This window comes from Columba livia, chromosome 1, assembly GCF_036013475.1.
Source record: "Columba livia isolate bColLiv1 breed racing homer chromosome 1, bColLiv1.pat.W.v2, whole genome shotgun sequence".
NCBI lineage: Eukaryota > Metazoa > Chordata > Aves > Columbiformes > Columbidae > Columba > Columba livia.
In genome coordinates, this window is record NC_088602.1 from 23,547,076 (window position 1) to 23,560,554 (window position 13,479).

Here is a 13,479-nt window from a genome sequence, read left to right on the forward strand (position 1 = left end):
GATTATGCAGTATAACCAAAGTACACCATGTGAACGTGTTCCCTCATGCAATTAAGCACCAGAAAGAAAAAAAAGAGAAATATTTAAAGACATGTCAGTAAGGGTCAAAACAATGGAATGTGAAGCATGGCAAGCATTTGGAGGCAAAATTCCTCCTGAGATGCTAGAAGCAGTGTGATCTATGGGAAAACCCTGGTTTCTTTATTTCAGCCACAGCACTCACCTCTCCAGGATAAGTCCACGTCATCTGCACTCTGGTGTTCCAAGCTGCAGTGACAGTGCAGTTAATTGCCAGGCTGTCACCTTTCAGCAGCTTGACAAGACGTGGAGTGCTTAACTGGACATCAAAAATTGTGTTGGCTGTATGTGATGAAGAGAAAGAAAAGTGAATAACATCGCCAGGGCAGAGTGCCTAATGCAAAGATGAGTGGAGAACACCACTTACTTTCTCGGTGTGTTAGGTACTTTGTGCTATACTTGTGTCCACCAATGGTTGTCTCACAGCTCAGGAGTCCTATGAATTTGTAGGTTGCCTTGGGTATTCTGAAGCCTTTCATGCTGTCCCAAATTATTGTCTTGCCATCAGGAATTAGGGTTTCACGTGGAATCTGGAAATGTCAAACACACATCATAGAAACAACTCATCCTCATGCTATTCTTTAATACAGGGATGTCAAACTCATTTTTACCAGGAGCCACATCAGCCTTGTGTTTGCCTTCAAAGGGCTGAATGTGATTTTAAGCCTGTAGGAGTAGTTACATTTATACAGTCCTAAAATTACATTTGGCCCTTTGAAGGCAACCATGAGGCTGATACGGCCCCTAGTGAAAATGAGTTTGATATCCCTGGCTAATCAAAGCAGCTTAATAAAAAGGAATAGGAAAAAAAAAAACAAAAAAAAACAGCCTAAAAATGTAAAAATGCCAATCAGAGTAGAAAGGATGACATTTAATTATGCAGTATTTTCAAGACAGACTTTCATCACAAAATAGAGGAAAAATCTGGATGAAGAATGTGAATATTTTATTTGTTTCCAAGATTTCATCATTTATAACAGGATGTAATTTATGACACAATAGATTGACACTGTCATTAGCCTCAGTGCTTGGGCTGCTATTCTGTTGGCTCCTGTTTGGCAGCTAAAGTGCTCATCTTGGCAAACCTTTGCAATTAAGTATCCTGATTTCACCAATGAGACACAAATACAGATTTTTGAATGGAGGTGACAAATGGACTTAATTTGCTGTCATTTTGTGGCTTTAACAAACTCCTGCCAGGATCCAATCTGATGCTTCTCACTTTTATGTTGTCTAAAGGACTGGACTGTTTAAAAAAGAAAAAAAAAAAAAAGGTTAAGGACAAGAATGGCAGTTCCAAAGCTGACAAGTCACAGAATACACATCTCTAAGTCACTATGTACAATATGAAGTGCAAATTTTAAAGCCACACAACTTCCTTAGGTACTTTTATTGGGAACTTCTGATCATACTGAATGAGGAAAGTCATATTGACTAGGAATTTTGAGAGAACATCTTGAAACACTAAATACATCACATTTCCACAGAAAAAAAGCATTCAGCACATTTTAAAAACTTGGCATTTCTAAATCTCTCAGAAGTTGAGGACCCAACAAGTGATTAGCATAAAGCCATCAAGTGTTTTTAAATTTAAGACCTGAATTCTAATACAGGCTAAAATATTGCCACATGGGATCAAGTGTTCACTTCGTCAGCAGTAAAAATTACATTTTACATTAGGATCCTTTGAGTTTTAAGCCCTATTTTAATAAGGTATCAAGAAAACCTTAAAAAACAAAGCATGACATAGGCATTGAAGCTTAGACAAGACTTCTTTTTGTTCACATAATCTTTTTTGTTATGCCTTATCGATAGAATAACTGTCACCATTTGGATAATACAGAGATCAGCCACGAGTATAAAGCCTGGATGTGACTCTACTTTTACAAAGCCTGCTTTCACAATAAAAACATATTTTTAAACATGGCACATAGAGTTTGAGTGAATTAATGAATTAGTTCCCTAAGCAAAGACTTCTGGGTCAACTAAGCACCTTGCAGCCCATCACCTCTCACTGTGCACCCAGTCTCACTATGTTCCCTTCTTCTCTTTCTTCCCCTTTATTTGAGCAGAGGACTTGCATGCTGGCCAGCCCTCTCCTTTCTACAGCCAAACCCAGCATATGTGGCTGACAGAGGCTGACAGAGACTGGGGGAATCATGGCTGCCCAGCACCTTACTGCATGGTACAGCATCTCTCCAAAACATGGCACCCTTGATGCTGCCTGCTCAGTGCACACCAAGAGCTGCCGTTGAGATCACCTCCACTCATCTCTTGCCGTTTCCTCTGACAGAAGTGCACGGTGAATCAAATGAACAGTAATTACAGAGCACAAAACATTGTGGTAGAATTCCTTATCTTTACAACAGCTGATAAGATGCTATAATAAGCATGCAAGTTGCAGGGGAAATGTGTGTTACACACACATACAAATAGAACCCATTACTTTATAGACTGCTGGCTACCATTCAACAGTATCTTGGACTCTAAGAGATCCATTGCCATTCCTGCTCTAAACAAAACAAATATTCAGGCTTTGGTTTAAATTAGATCATAATTTTGCTTTCCATGGCTTCAACTGAATTTATCCTCTTGCTGCTTTCATGGAAACCAAACTATTTCTGAACATATTCCTTTATAGGTTTTCATACAGACCATGAAGAAAGAGACAAGTCTGAGCTTCAGAGCCTCCCTAGACTGACATATCTGAGGGAAGGCATTAACTTCACATTAATTAGTTCATTAATGAATTACTGAATTTATATTAGCCTTACTGCAGGAGTGGGAAAGTAACCAAAACACCCAGAAGTGTTTGGGGCTTGTAAATAATGTGCTCATCTAATAAATATGATCCTGCTTTGCAACACCGAATGTTCTTGGTTGTCTGTATATACAATAGGCTCACCTGCCTTGGAGGCAGATCTTTGGCTGCACAGTTTACTTATCTGACACCCCTCAAAACCAGCTAGAGTTACATCTTTTTGTGTAGTTTTTTGCAACGTTGAGACTAAAAAGTTTCACACACTCACACATGAGAGCATAAACTGATGTTTTATATTTATTGCACAGAATACTTTAGAAAACTGAAGTCTATGAGTAGTGAAAGATCACTGTGACACAGCTTGTCTCTTGGCTAAGTTGGGGAAACAAGATGCTGCAACAAGCCCTTTCAGAGGGTGGAAATACTAGGATTTTGTCTCAGAAGAAACCAAGAGTGGAGGCTGTGTGTTCACCCTGACGGCCCTTCACAGCTCAATGCTCTCTCCTTGCTTGTTTTGGTTTCTTACCCAACTCTCCTCAACGCTGTTCTCCCCTGCCAGCCCCACTGGTTCAGGTGACCTGTTTCCCACTCTCAGAGAAGCATGATTGCTTTGCTCTGCCCTAAACCAACTTCCAGGCAACCACCTAGAGACACAGCATCATCACCATGATGATCACTGCAAAGATGGTACAGGACAGAGGATCCCAGAGTCACACAATAATTCAGGTTGGAAAGGACCTCTAGAAGTCAACTGGTCCATCCCACACACAGAGCAGGGCCAATGTAGTTCAGGGCCTTGTCAAAAAACTTGGCCATTTGGTCAACACAGAGAGAAGGAGAAAACCTGTGAAGAAACAGAGTGCTGGAACAGTGAGATCTCCCCTGAAGCAGCAGAGGATAAATCCAGCTGAAATAATAGCTTACAGATGGGTACCAGCAGATAGTCAGAAGCATTCAAAGAATCAACGTGTTGCGACAGCTGCAGTAAACATGGAATTTACTGTCTACATACTTATCTGCATGAACCACATCACTGTGGATCCCAGTGCAGTCTTGGCCTTTCACCTTCTCTGTGTTTTGTTTCTAACTAAGCTTCAGTTTCTTTTGGTATAAGCTGTGCCTCCTTATTTGCTCAGCACCAATCACTGAACCTTTTTGGTACCTGGTAACATTAGCACAGTACTACCACAAGGTTTTCTGTATATACATATGGCCAAGAGTATTTAGTCAAGCTGTGGTTCCCTATGTCTCCAAGAGCAGATTGTGTTAGAAAGAGCCAGCTGAAAGTATAGTAAAAATGTACATTAGAGTTTTGAATACTTGTCTTTCATGTCTCTCCTTCCGTTAATCTGGGAAGGATGAGGTGGCATTATCAAGAATTCAGACTGTCCAAGTGTGTAACTCTCAGCATCCTTGGTTTTTTTAACTCTTTTCATTTCTTATGCAAAAGCTCATTTACCTTTATTCCTATGAATGTAATTTTTGACTTTATGACAGAGAAATCAAAATAAGAATAAACAGAGGGATCAAACCATTGTACCAAAAGGTGATGCTTTCTCTGTTTAGCAAGATAAGACCAAATGAAGAGGCAAGAGAAATGTATACTTTATTTGCAATAGGGTTTGTCTGATTTTAGGTATCTTAAATGAGGCTGTCAAAATCATATTGATAGGAATGATGGTTTCAGAGGCTCCGGATATCTGTCTATTAAGCATTAGATCAAAACTATAAATTGATTCCACAGGTTTTCGTATGATGAAGAAGAGAAAGGGCCATTAGCTGTTACAAATATAGATTATAACAGGACCTGAAGGCTGGATTTGAAATAGGAATGAAAAGCTCCATCCCCATTTCCCAATCCCTGTTTTATTAACTTCTTGATTTTCAAGACTTCTCCCATGTTGTATACGATTGCCATGCTAAAGAATCTAATTTGCACAGGTGTTCAGCCTGAAAGTTAGAGAAACACAGTACCTCAAAGGGTTGACTACGGTAAAGATGCAGCTTTAGTAAAAAAATAATTTGTAGTGTTGAAGATGGACAATAAAACTTCCCCACACTGGTCCACTAAAACTAAGAAATAGCACTGCAAAGGAACAAAATGCTGCAGGCAGTGTTCATGCAACTGTCCCAGTGAGTCCTTTTAGAAGAGAGAAATTACCAAAATATTCTATATTTTGATTTTCTGAGAATATAGAATGCATAATTTAATTACTCTAATGCTGGAATTTTCTTTCTAGCTCCAGAGGATTGCATTATGGGGACACTGACTTCTTCCTTTGTTACTAAATGGAAAACACATAAGAGCTTTTGCCGTCTCTCCCAAAGTAGTTTGCCTGCAGCTGTGAAATGCATTTAAAACATCTTTTAATTGCTATGTGAGCAAAAACTTGCTGGAATCTTCATACGTGGGTGTCACAGATGATAAAAAAAGATATGATGTAATACATTGTAGCTTACATACTTCAGGAATTTCTGGGATTAATTTTTCCTGGAATGCAAAACATGTAAGCAACCAATCCTTTCTTTCAAGACTTGGCTCCACCTCCTCTTTCTCCTTCCCAGAGTATTACATCTGGTTTTGACGGTGTAAAGATGCATCTCACACCACAAGACCAAGCTAAAGGAAAGTTGATACAAAACCAGAGAGTAGACATGTCTCAATGTTCCCCAAATACGGAGAAAAAAAAAAATCTTATATTGTTTAATGAGAGAGAAACCTGAATTCTGACAGTCAGGAATTTAATATGCTGAAATTTCAGATGCTACAATACAGTACCCAAACAGTACCACAGAATAGAACCATAGAATAATTTCAGTTGGAAGAGACCCTCAGGATCATCGAGTCCAACCATAACCTAACTCGCACTAAACCATGTTCTTAAGAACTCCTTTTAAACACCTCCAGGGATGGTGACTCCACCACTTCCATGGGCAGCCTGTTCCACTGCTTTGCCACCCTCTCCATGAAGAATTTTTTCCAAATATCCAATCTAAACCTCCCCTGGTGCAACTTGAGGCCATTTCCTCTTGTCCTATCGCTTGCTACCAACACCAACACCCTCCATGCTACAACCACCTTTCAGGTAGTTGTAGACAGTGATAAGGTCTCCCCTCAGCCTCCTTTTCTCTAGACTAAACAGCCCCAGCTCCCTCAGCCACTCCTGTAAGACTTGTGCTCCAGACCCCTCACCAGCTTTGTTGCTTTTCTCTGAACTCTGTCTGGTACCTCAATGTCCCTCTTACGATGAGAGGCCCAAAAGTGAACACAAGATTCAAGATGGGGCCTTACCAGCCCGGATACAGTGGGATGATTACTGCTGGCCACACTGTTCCTGATACAAGCCAGGATGCTCTCAGCCTTTTTGGCCACCTGGGCACACTTCTGGCTCATATTCAGCCAGCTGTCAATCAACAGCCCCAGATCCTTTTCTGCCAGGCAGCTTTGCAGCCACTCTTCCCTGAGCCTGTAGCGCTGCCCAGGGTTGTTGTGACCCAAGTGCAGAACTCGGCACTTGCCCTTGTTAAACATCATACAACTGGCCTCAGCCCATTGATCCAGCCAGTTCAGATCCCTCTGTATGGCCTTCCTACTCTCCAGCAGATGAACACTGCCACCCAATTTGGTGTCATCTGCAAATTTGCTAAGGGTGCACCTCAATCCACTCGTCCAGATGACTGACAAAGTTATTATACAGAACTGGCCCCAATACTGAGCCCTAGGGAACAGCACTGATGACCACTGCCAACTGGATTTGGGTCCATTCACCACAACTCTCTGGGCCCAGCCCTCCAGCCAGTTCTTTATCCATCAAAGAGTACACCCATCCAGGCCATGAGCTGCCAGCTTCTCCTGGAGAACGCTGTGGGATACAGTGTCAAAGGCTTTACTGAAGTCTAAGTACACAACGTCCACAGCTTTTCCCTCATCTACTAGACGGGTCACATTGTTGTAGAAGGAGATCAGGTTGGTCAAGCAGGATCTGCCTTTCATAAACCCACGTTGACTGGGCCTGATGACTTGGTTTTCTTGCATGTGCCATGTGGTGTCACTCAGGATAATCTGCTCCACTACTTTCCCTGGCACTGAGGTTAGACTGGCAGGTCTGTAGTTCCCCAGATCGTCCTTCTGGCACTTCTTGTAGATGGGCATCATAAGTTCCCACTTCACAAATCCACCCTATGGAAAACTAAATCTCATTTACTTTTGATTCTACAGCCACAGAATCTCATGGTGCACTCCTTGCAGGAGAACCCTGTGCGTGTTTCTATACATACACACAGTAGCATCCTAGATCAGATTATTTTCTCTGTATTTTGCTTTCTTCCACGAGATTTGACAAGTGTGAAACAAGAGGCAAAATCAGTATCTATATTAGCAAAGCAGTGCTGGATAGAATTTGTAAACCTCTAGATCATGTTAAAACACCAGATCAAGTCTGTGGCTTGTGTAAAACTCTACAGCCAAAGAGGAATCAAAGATTTGTATTGACCTAGATAGGCATTTTAGGGTGGTACTGTTTGGCAATTGCATGGTATTCTATAAAAAGACAAATTTATTTTCCTTGTAACAATGATGAACATTTATGCTGCTATGTACAAAACTCCCGTTATTTAGAAACCAAACATCACTGGCACCTTCACCTCATTACTAAGCCAAACAAATGAACTTTAAAAAAAGAAGTGCTGCTCTCTGTCTTGGTACTAAGCACTTTACTACAGGCATACAGGTCAGTTACCTGTCTGTGTAACTCTCAAGGAACCTAAGAAATAAATGGTTTCCCCAAAACATGAAAAATGTCTAGATTTTCTAAAACTGCCCTCATCATCTCAAACCCTGCATGAGTTTCCTTACAACGAGAAGCCCTCCCCTGTCTGATGATAAGTGCACTCATATGGAAAAGGAAGCAGCGAAGTCAGTGGTAGGACTGAGGAAGGGCAAAGGCTTGCAGAGATCCTTGTACAGCCCCAGCAAGTCTCCAGGGACCAGCTGTTCCAGAGGACAGAAGAGGAAAGGGGAGGAAGGGCAGGGGAAGATGCGGGAGGAAGTCTCTTCTCCTAACAACAAAAAACTTCCTGGGCTTAAGAAACATTTGCCAGTAAAAATTTAATAAAATGGTATTAAAAGTTTAAATTTCTTCAGAGAACTCTCATCCAATATAAGCAACTTAAGGAAGCCCTTCTGTGACATATGAGATGAAGCCTTCAGAGCTGAAATATTTCAAAACACACTGACACCCAAAAACCTTATTTAAGAAATACTAAATTGTTGCAATATTTCAAAAGCACTACAATAGTAGTAGACAAACAAACAAACAAACAAAAAGCATGATAACACCTTCAGAGCATGCTTGGCTTGAGGTACCTTTTTTAAAGTAACAGCAATGTTTGGTGCTGTGACTCTGCATGGAATGATCATTTCTCTTCCCACAATCATGTGTATTATTTTTGGTATATCACTGTGCATTTCTACAAATGGATTGCTTGTATCTGCAAGAGAAGAAAAAGAAAAGGTTAATATCTGATCCCTTGAGACAGTTTATAGAAATTGTAATGGTGCATACAGTCTTGAAAGAACTGACTAATCCTGTTTGTAATGAAAGCTAGACCAAGTCCTCAAATCACTCTTATGTTTATTGTCATCTAAACAAGCTTAGCAAAATATTATTGAATATTTGAAAAAAAAAAAAAACAAACAACAACCAAACATCACTCAATATCAATAGCAGTACTTTGGTATCTCCTTTAAAATCCAGGAGAGTTTAAAGTACAATTTTCCCATGACAGCAGTATTTCTACTGCTCAGGGATGTGTTTCTTATTTTAGGCCATTTCTATTTTATTATCACAAGGAAAAATAATTAGATGGGAAGGGACTGCACTGGTGCAGCCTCACCTGGAGCACTGTGTGCAGTCCTGGGCACCACAGTTTAAATGGGTTATAAAGCTACTGGAGAGTGTCTAGAAGAGGGCTACGAAGTTGTTGAAGGGTTTGGAGGGGAAGCCGTATGAGGAGCAACTAAAGTCACTTGTTTTGTTCAGCCTGGAGAAGAGGAGACTGAGGGGACACCTCATGGTGGTTACAGCTTCCTCACAAGGGGAGGAGGAGGGGCAGGTGCTGATCTCTCTTGTGACCAATGACAGAACCCAAGGGAATAGCAGGAAGATGTGCCAGGGGAGGTTTAGGTTGGACATTAGGAAAAGGTTTTTCATCCAGAGGGTGGTGGAGCACTGGAACAGGCTCTCCAAGGAGGTATCACAGCCCCAAGCCTGACAGTGTTCAAGAGACTTGACAACACCCTCAGACACATGGTGTGAACTATAGGGCTGTCATGTGCAGGGACAGGAGTTGGACTAGGTGATCCTTGTGAGTCCTTGCAACTCAGGACATTCTATGACTGAAATTCATTTATCAGGAAAGACCTAAAGACTACACGTTCCTGCTGTCTGCAAGGAAATGGATGGAAAAAATGTTGACTTCACCAGCAGAAAGAATCTACTGTGATTATCCAGCCATATTTTCAACACCGAGAATACAGACTAGCAAGAGTTAATTATTCTTGTGCTTCCCACTATCACAATACCTATATGTCTCTTTTGTAAGTGACAAGGTAAATGAAAATGCCAGGAAAACATTCATTCTGCTTGACTCAATAACTAAAGCTTGGCAGAGTAATTTACCGTCCCTTGAACAATCCTTTTAACAAAGGACATTGTCATAAATAGCTTGCGCTGGGAACAGGGAACATTGCTGCTACTGCTATTGTTTGGGTTGCTTAACAAAGAGGGGCTCAAGCCACAGGCTCTGGCTCCAAATCTTCTTTGCAGGTGTTCAGATTTGAAGGTTCGGTCTGACTCCCAGTGCACAGAAACTCCCTCAAAATTCACATAAGGTTTGGCTTTTAACTCTTAAAAAAGTGGAACACGCAGATCTTAATTCTGTGCTTATCTACGGCTCCAATGTTTTTTCAGGCAAATCCTATTATTTTCACTGAGTCAAAAATCTTACAAACAACAATGGAAATCCTTCTTGGAAAAGAAATCAGTAAAGCTAGCAAGACTGACCCTTTATAAAACCTTAAATTGTAATACTTTACTAAAGTGCTCTGGTCCCAGACTTTTGCATGTTGACCTTTGTTCACTCAAGTAGTTCTTCAAATGCACTACTTTTGCTTCTCTTTCAAAAGAATGAACTGCACTTCCCAGTGTCATAAAACTGTTCTGCCCTTGGGATCTTCTTTTCTTATGATATGCAATAATAGTTTTGTTTGAGACATCAAGCAGGAAGAGAAGCAAATTCTACTCAGATTTATACTATGGAGAATCCTAAGGCAGAGTATCTCAAATGTACCCCAGGATACAAAAAAAAAAAAATCTTAAAGATATTTAATGAAACTGTTGCACAAACATTCTGAAACGAAAGACTACATCAATGCTTTATTTAATAATAAGTGTTAAATATCCACAGAGATCGCAAAAGGAACTTATGAGTAATAGAGGATGCATATGTAATAAAAAATACCCTAAGGACTTGTTAGGCTGACGTTTCCTCTGCAATATGATTCAAGGAAAGACCAAGAATGAATGTGTTTGTAGCATGGTGAAAAGAATATTTTTTGTTTTTCAGGGGCTACAGCCACAGAAGAGGTCACCTACCCTTTAACATCACCACACAAATGGATTTACTACTCTCCCAAGACTCATTTGTCTTTGTCAAAAAATTAAGAGCTCCTGCCCCAAAGCAGCAAACTTTGCAAAGTAGTTTCCTGTATCATAATCTCCAGATCATTACAAGTGTGAGGAAGAGCTGTTCTGGGGACTACCGGTGCTGTCTGCAGACACAGTGTCACCACTGACTGATGCCAATATTGAGGCAGTGGGGGTTGTGCAGCTCAGACCTAGCAGGATTCCTGCCCATCTAAAGGCAGAGACAGGAAACATGCACAAAACAACACACTTTGCTTCTTTTTCTTCAATGGAAATGCACGTTTGCGTCTGGATAAGTCAATGAAATGCTCTATAAAAGTCAACTGAATACTCTGGCTGCTCTTGGTAGGCTTTAAAGTCCAGTTACAGCCTTTCTTGGTACACTCCCTGCAGTGGTACACCAAGGCGTCTCCGTGCCCCCGCTATTCGCGTGCAGAGCTCCCATTGACATCACCGGGGACTTCCGCCATGGGCTGAAGGGCAATCGATGGCCCCAAGTGCTCCAAATGTCTTCCTGCTTTTGATTAAAAGAAATACGCATCATGTTTCCTAGCACAGTTTTGTTTTTATAATGAGTGTGGAGGCTTTTCCTGATTCCCTTTGATTTTATTCTCCTTCTGTCTTAATAGCCATAAGGGGATACTCTCAGTGCCTCAAGACCAGAATCTGGTGCAGGCTCTACCAGCCTGGATCATGCAAAGCTGAATCCACAGCAGCACCAGGGTAGGTTATGCCACATTGGCAGGATATGCCAACAATGTGAAATCCTTCTGTCCCACAAATAATACCACTCCTTTTTCATCTTCCCCTCCCATCATAGCCCTAGTTATTGCCAGTGGCTCTTGCTACATTTCCTCACAATTCCTTCCTGGAGGGAGGTAAATGCCATCCTTTCCTGAGCATATGGCTGGCAGCACATCTGGGATGACCTAACCTCCTGCCAGCGGTCTTTTGTGCCAGCTTCACTCTATTTTCATGTTCAGAAAGCTCTAGACACAAAGGCAATGTCATGGACTGACCTATCTTGAAGACTACATCCAAGTTATACATTCAGCTCCATCAGGATTTGGAATGGAAGATCTAAGAGGGTTGACCCATTTTTTTAAATTCTTCTTTGGTTGGTTGGTTTTGGATTTTTTGCTTCAGAGATACCCACAAAGGTAGTGAAATGAAAGATGGATAGTCCAAATATTTGCATATGCTAAACGTTACTTTAAAAGTCAGATTAGCATATTTTTAAATTATGTCTGGAATTAATGACTATGTGCTGGTTTGACTGTGTTCCTTACAATATCTATCAGTTACAATCAACATGAAAGCACAAAGAGCATTCATGAAATCACAAAATCCATGAAGATCACTTGCTATATCATTAAAGAACATAAATACCAGCTTTTTATTAAGCTGGTTGGCAGCCAGATACAAATTTGATAAGAGATTTAACACAAGCAATATAATGTCTGGTATCAGTAACATATCTAGCCTATTTATGGGGCTTGCACAAACAACTAGGTCAGACAACACTAAAATGCCAAATTCAGAAAAGATGGAAAAGTTCTTTATTTCCACAAGCTTCAGCTACTGTTCTGGGGATTCTTTTGTTTTTAATAATCTGAGCTATGTAAGTCAGAGTACTTACACATACATCTTCAAAAAGAAAAATCTCTGCAGGGAAGTCTGAACTTCTTTAAATCTCTGAAAGTTTGTCCTCTAAAGTTCTTCCAAAATACCTACTTACACTTAGCTCATCATTAAGGCTTTTTTCAGCCTAGAAGAGCCAAAACAGTTTCCTCACATTCACATAATAAATTTTTCCCTCATGCATGTGAAGAGGACTGAAGTCTTTATTAAAGTACAGACCTGCAAACTTCATTAAAATGCCAAATTCCCCTTTCCGTTATAGGGATTCACCCTATCTAGCTTTATTTACCCCTGATTAATTAGTAGGGCTGTTCACAAGTAATTTGAGGAGAACCTTGCACACCAAGAGTGACTATCATCTTCCAAATCTAAAATACACTGTTTTCCCACTGAGCTATGTGGCCAAACTGTTACTGTTGTCACTGAGGAGAAAGGGGGAATTCTGCCATGGGACTCATGTAACTTGTTTTAGGCATCTGTGTAACAATGAGATGAAACATGTCCCATGAAAAGCACCTATTTAACCTACTTACATGCATGTGTCTATGTCCCTTAAGAAAAAAAATCTCGTTTTATATGTCTGGAAGCACAACACTTATCCACAAGAAGGGCTTTTGCACTCTTGCATCTTCTTAGCCTGTAAAATAGTACTCAAATGATTTATAAACATTGAAGGAGGACTCGAGATATAAATTAATAATCACAGAAGCCCAGGGGAGAAAAAAAAAAAGTGAATATATCTGGAGAGCATTCAGACACAAAGCATTGCTAACATAATTGTACAGTGATTTTTAGGCAGGGTTTGTTTGTTTTCCTTTGGGGCTAGTTATACTACGCTGTCATCAACGTAGGTCCATAACACACATACACCAGTGTTAAAACTCTTAAAAAAAAATATTCTTACCCACATTAGCCAGGAAATCCACACTAAAGCAATTACTATGTTTAGAAAGCAACCTCTAGAAAGGCCAGTGAACATTAGGGATACTTTTTCAGGTGTAATCCTCCCTTATGATGGTTCATCTTGGAAATGTATTTCTGTTTCATTAGGAGGAATAACCTATACGCCTCAGTGAGGAAGAAGAACTTAGTACATGGCCTTTGATACTGCCAAGGTGTCCACACATGCACCACTCACAGTGTACTATAATGTGAAGTCCATGCACGTGCAATAACAAAAGCACGGCAATTATAGGTTATAGATGTCAGCAAGTCCTAGAGGGCTCTGTTTTGTAACAGGAATCTCATTAGACACTAAAAATGTGTCCACATACTTGATACAGCTGTAGCATA

General features: G+C 40.5%; 1 protein-coding gene across 3 annotated transcripts in view; it reads right to left on the reverse strand.

Annotated features, from left to right (window-relative positions):
- Window positions 1-13,479, reverse strand: part of FLT1 (fms related receptor tyrosine kinase 1) — a 116,993-nt gene that overhangs the window by 81,687 nt on the left and 21,827 nt on the right. For all 3 annotated transcript variants that reach the window (XM_005501425.3, XM_065050821.1, XM_005501426.4), the window contains exons 4-6: window positions 8,205-8,329; window positions 446-608; window positions 224-360 (exon numbers count right to left, since the gene is read on the reverse strand). In XM_005501425.3, the coding sequence (XP_005501482.1) occupies window positions 224-360; window positions 446-608; window positions 8,205-8,329 (425 nt within the window). The remainder of the gene's footprint in view (window positions 1-223; window positions 361-445; window positions 609-8,204; window positions 8,330-13,479) is intronic.